Source organism: Calidris pugnax, unplaced genomic scaffold, assembly GCF_001431845.1.
Source record: "Calidris pugnax isolate Ruff unplaced genomic scaffold, ASM143184v1 scaffold145, whole genome shotgun sequence".
Lineage (NCBI taxonomy): Eukaryota > Metazoa > Chordata > Aves > Charadriiformes > Scolopacidae > Calidris > Calidris pugnax.
In genome coordinates this window covers 716,850-722,741 of record NW_015090939.1, presented here as the reverse complement: position 1 = coordinate 722,741, position 5,892 = coordinate 716,850, and the positions used below count along the sequence as shown (strand labels likewise).

Sequence of the window (5,892 nt, the reverse complement as noted above, 5' to 3'; positions counted from 1 at the left end):
ACAGGGGCACAATCACCTCCCTACTTCTGCTGGTCACACTATTTTTGATACAAGCCAGGATGCCATTGGCTTTCTTGCCCCCCTGGGCACACGCCGGCTCATATTCAGCCCTTTGTCAACTAGAACCCCCAGGTCTCTTTCCTCCAGGCAGCTCCAGCCACACTTCCCCCAGCCTGTAGCGCTGCAGGGGGTTGGTGTGGCCCAAGTGCAGGACCTTGCCCTTGCCACTTGCCTCATGCACCACTTGTGGATGTTTCTGGTTCTTTCTCAATCGTTGCTTACATCTTTGCTGACCTGCTGGCTTTATCTTTTCCCTAGTGTTCTTCTGGTCTCCTCCCCTACCATGCCACAGCTGGGGACCTTGCTTTCCACAGCCCAGAGTTCACAGGCACAGCCGGGGCCTCAGCCACCTCCTCCCCCCCGGGTGGTAAGTCATACCACCTCCTCCGGCCTGCCCCAGGTCCGGGTGGTCACTGCCCAGTCCAGCCTCCCAGCGGTGTCCCAGCAAGCCCCAGTGGTCACCCAGCAACAGCAACCCACCTCAGTGCCTCAAATCCGCGTTCCAGCTACAGCCACCCAAACCAAAGTGCTCCCTCAGGTGAGTTGGGCTGCGTGGAAATCAGAATCATGGAATGGGTTGGAAGGGACCTTCATGATCATCTCGTTCCAACTCCCTGCCCTGGGCAGGGACACCTCCCACCACACCAGGTTGCTCCAAGCCCCCTCCAACCTGCCCTTGAACCCCTCCAGGGATGGGGCAGCCACAGCTTCTATTCCAGGCTCTCCCCACCCTCACACCATAGAGGTTCTTCCCCACCTCTCAGCTCCATCTCCCCTCTTTCAGTGTCCAACCCTTCCCCCTCCTCCTAGGGCTCCCCTCCCTGATCCAGAGTCCCTCCTCATCTCTCCTGGAGCCCCTTGAGGGACTGGAAGGTCTCCCTGGAGCCTTCTCTTCTCCAGGCTGAACCCCCCCAACTCCCTGTCCGTGTGGGAATGGTCGGAGTGGAACTGGACCTCTATTCTGTTGGTGGTGCTGGCCACCACAAACTGGGAACGCTCCCCACAGTACCTGCGGGGAGAGAGGGCAAAGGTGATGGGTCCAAGGTGAAGGTTGGGACTTGGCAAATGGTTTTCCACCCAGAGAGCAGGTCTGATTCCTGCTGGGTTTCGAGATCTGCAACACAGGAGATGAAATTTCCTCCCATTGGCGCCTTCTCAGAATCATGGAAAGGTTTGGGTTGGAAGGGACCTTCAAGATCATCCAGTTCCAACTCCCTGCCCTGGGCAGGGACACCTCCCACTAGACCAGGTTGCTCCAAGCCCCCTCCAACCTGCCCTTGAACCCCTCCAGGGATGGGGCAGCCACAGCTTCTATTCCAGGCTCTCCCCACCCTCACAGCAAAGAAGTTCTTCCCCACATCTCCATCTCCATCTCCATCTCCCCTCTTTCAGAGTCAAACCCCTGTCCAGCCTGGAAGGGTGGAGTAGTTCTGATTTCTAACCTTAATTCTAACATTTCGATGTGGTGCACAGGGTGGTGCTCACTTGGAACTTGCCATAACTGCAGAGCAAGAGCATAGAAACAGTTGTGCATAAATAATACTCCACAGTGCTCCTTTTTTCCTATTTATGTGGCCCCATTAAATTGTGTATTACAGTAAAAAGTCCATAGGACTTGCAAGTTCTAAGGCATAAGACAAAAAGAGTAAATGATTAACCTGTTAGTATTGTATTAGTCTGCTCACAGGTTGTCTCTGTCTCTTCAGGCTGTGATGACTCTGCCAGTAAAAGCTCAAACCAGCCCAGTGCAGGTGCAAAGACCAGGAAGCTCCGTGACAGGACAGACAGGCATCACTGTGACAGGACTCTCTGCAGCCCCCAGTCCTGCTGTGAAGCCAGTGACCAGCTCTCCTGGCAGTTCTGCCACCAGCACCTCCTCTACCACCGTCATCCAGAACGTTGCTGGCCAGAACATCATCAAGCAGGTGAGAGATGGGGATAGACAAGGAACTGGGCTCCACCATCCAGTTGTTTCCTGTTTGTTGTGATAGGCTTGATGTACAGAGGTGAAAAGATAGTGAAAACTGTAGTGAAAAGTAAAAGATGTGTTAGTGCAGGTTCTTTATAATTAACTCTCTTCAGATGTTGACCTTGTTTTCATTCATCTTGTTTGGAAAACAAAGCAGCTCTGCAGTGTTTTGTATTTTATATGGTTTTGGGAATGTCATCTGATGTGCAACCAAACTAACTTCGGGGTTGGAAGGCTCTACAGAGGGATCTGGACAGACTGGATCAATGGGCCAAGGACAATGGGATGAGGTTTAATAAGGCCAAGTGCCGGGTCCTGCATTTTGGTCACAACAACCCCAGGCAACGCTACAGACTTGGGGCAGAGTGGCTGGAGCTGCCCAGAAGAAAAGGACCTGGGGGTGTTGGTAGACAGCAGGCTTAACATGAGCCAGCAGTGTGCCCAGGTGGCCAAGAGGGCCAATGGCATCCTGGCTCGTATCAAGAACAGTGTGGCCAGCAGGAGTAGGGAAGTCATCGTGCCTCTGGACTGGGCACTGGTGAGGCCTCACCTCGAGGGCTGTGTTCAGTTTTGGGCCCCTCACTACAGGAAAGACATTGAAGTGCTGGAGCGTGTCCAGAGGAGAGCCACCAAGCTGGGGAGGGGTCTGGAGAACAAGTCCTATGAGGAGAGGCTGAGGGAACTGGGCATGTTTAGTTTGGAGAAGAGGAGGCTGAGGGGAGACCTCATTGCCCTCTACAACTCCCTGAAAGGAGGGTGTAGAGAGGCAGGTGTTGGCCTCTTCTCCCAAAGGACGAACGACAAGACCAGAGGAAATGGTCTGAAGTTGGGGCAGGGGAGATTTAGATTAGATATTAGAAAGAATGACTTTACTGAGAGAGTGGTCAGGCCCTGGAACAGCCTGCCCAGGGAGGTGGTGGAGTCACCATCCCTGGAGGTATTTAAGAAACGTATAGACATGGCTCTTCAGGGCATGCTCTAGTGCCCAAGGTTATTGGTTTATGGTGAGGTGTTGAGTGTGGGGTTTAGTTGGTGGGTGCGGTGTTTTTGGTGGGCGTTTGGTGTGGGGTTTTTTTTGTTTGTTTTGTTTTGTTGGTTTTTTTTTTTTGTGGTTGGACTCGATGATCTCAGAGGTCCCTTCCAACCACTAAGATTCTGTGATTCTGTAACTTCAGTAGTGCTCCGAGCGCATCGTGCCCCTTCAATTCAATTCAGACATCATCCTGTTGGGAAGTCTCACTTGGAACTGTGTCCTGCTTTCACTGAATTTCACTGAATTTTTTAGAGTTGGAAGGGACCATAGAGATCATCTAGTCCAACTCCCCTGCTGAAGCAGGATTGCCTAGAGCTAGAGCATGTTACTCAGGAGCATCCAGGTGGGTCTTGAAAATCTCCAAGGAAGGGGACTCCACACCCTCCCTGGGCAGCCTGTTCCAGGGCTCTGTCACCCTCACCGTGAAGAAGTTTCTCCTCATATTTGAGTGGAACCTCTTTGATAGAGCCGTTTCTCTCATCTCTTCCAGGTGGCTATTACGGGGCAACTTGGCATGAAGACCCAACCTGGAAGTGGCATCCCCCTCACGGCGACCAACTTTCGCATCCAAGGGAAGGACGTGCTGCGCCTGCCCCCATCCTCTATCACCACGGACGCCAAGGGCCAGACCGTGCTCCGGATCACCCCGGACATGATGGCCACCTTGGCCAAATCTCAAGTCACTACTGTCAAACTGACTCAGGACCTCTTCACGGCAGCTGCGGGGAGCAGTGGTGGTGGGAAAGGCATCTCTGCCACTTTGCACGTGACGTCCAACCCGGTCCAGCAGGCTGATTCTCCAGCCAAAACCAGCACGGCCACTTCAGCTTCTTCCAGCCCGGCTGGAGGCACGGTGGTTAAAGTGACTCCTGATTTAAAGACTGCAGAGCCAACGAGCTCCGCTTTCCGCTTGATGCCCGCCTTGGGCATGACCGTGGCAGATCAGAAGAGCAAAGCCATAACCACGGTGGCCTCCACCGAGGCCAAACCGGCCGCTACGATACGAATCGTGCAAGGGCTGGGGGTGATGCCACCCAAAGCCGGGCAGACTATTACGGTAGCCACTCACTCTAAGCAAGCCTCCTCTTCCTCAGCCGTGAGCACGGTCCACACCTCAACTGTCTCCTTACCAACAGTGAGTGCCACGGTGTCCAAAGCGGTTGCCGTGGCCTCAGGAGCTGCTGGGACTCCCATAACGATAGGCACGGGAGCCACCGCTGTGCGGCAGGTCCCCGTCAGCACCACGGTGGTGTCCACCTCCCAGGCAGTAAGTAACGCTCAAATTTTTTCGGGTTTTGGGTGAAAAAGGGGAACGCTGAAAATGTATCATGGCTGGGGAACTCTTGACGTCCCCCGAGGCTCAAATTAATCACTGTGGGTGAAAAAGGGGAACGCTGAAAATGTATTATGTATTATGCATCTAAACGGCCCTTAAACACATCACAGAATCCCAGAATCTTCTAGGTTGGAAGGGACCTTCAAGATCATCTTGTCCAACCGTCAACCTCACTGACAAAAATAGACACCCACACAACAAACAAGGAGCATCATCACTAAACCAGACCTCCCAGCACTACATCAACCCGGCTTTTGAACACCTCCAGGGATGGGGCCTCCACCACCTCCCTGGGCAGCCCATTCCAAGGGCTGAGAACCCTTTCAGTGAAAAATTTTTTCCTAATATCCAGCCTGAACCTCCCCTGGGGCAACTTGAGGCCATTTCCTCTTGTCCTGTCGCCTGTGACTTGAGAAAAGAGACCGACCCCCATCTCTCTACACCCTCCTTTCAGGGAGTTGGAGAGAGCAAGAAGGTCTCCCCTCAGCCTCCTCTTCTCCAGGCTGAATAACCCCAGCTCCCTCAGCCTCTCCTCATAAGACTTATTCTCCAGACCCCTCACCATCTTTGTCCAGGGACGGTGACTCCACCCCCCTCCCTGGGCAGCCTGTTCCAATGCCCGACCACTCTTTCAGTGAAAAATTCCTTCCTAATGTTCAATCTAAACCTCCCCTGTGGGTCTGCGACTAATTGGATGGACTTGGTAGCTAAAAGCTGAATGACAAGTCAGATACGTCTTCCCTTATTTCCTCTTGTGAGTAAATGAAATAAACTTTGCTTATCTCAAGTCCTACCTCGTGCAGCTCAGCGTCTCACCCCCCCACACCTCTGAAATCATTTTCCTTGGAAAGGTGTTCAAAAGACGGGTTGATGTAGTGCTGGGAGGGATGGTTTAGTGATGATGCTCCTTGTTTGTTGTGTGGGTGTCTATTTTTGTCAGTGAGGTTGACGGTTGGACAAGATGATCTTGAAGGTCCCTTCCAACCTAGAAGATTCTGGGATTCTGTGTCAGAAATAGAAGTGCTTCTTACTCCTATTAACTTTTTTACCTAATTCCCCGTTTATTACACGTGTCCCAATTAATTAATACAATGTCCAAAGCTGAAGGCACCGTAAGCTGTATCATGAAGGCACCATAAACTGTATCAGAAAAGCTGAAGGAGCTAATTGACAATTACCAGACCTTCCTAAGGATATAAATCATGGATGGATGCAGTGAGCCTTCCCAGAGAAATACTGTGGTGCCAAGATGATGCAGGTTTTCAGGAAGGGAATGAGATGGAGGTGAATTTTAACGAGCCTGAAACGGAGGACAGATTTCATCAGCAAAGCTGCTGGTGGTTTCTACTCCCAGGACTCCTGAAAACCAAGCTGAGTTGGTAATTGCATTATTTCAAGCAGTTTCTCCCCTGAACTCCCCACGGATCCTCACATGTTCTTCAACTTCTCTAGGGCAAGCTGCCAGCACGGATCACGGTGCCCCTGTCGGTGATC

General features: G+C 52.2%; 1 protein-coding gene across 1 annotated transcript in view; it reads left to right on the top strand.

Annotated features, from left to right (window-relative positions):
- Positions 1-5,892, top strand: part of NFRKB (nuclear factor related to kappaB binding protein) — a 48,128-nt gene that overhangs the window by 23,927 nt on the left and 18,309 nt on the right. The window contains exons 21-22 of the mRNA XM_014951830.1: positions 1,767-1,985; positions 3,553-4,329. Of these exons, the coding sequence (XP_014807316.1) occupies positions 1,767-1,985; positions 3,553-4,329 (996 nt within the window). The remainder of the gene's footprint in view (positions 1-1,766; positions 1,986-3,552; positions 4,330-5,892) is intronic.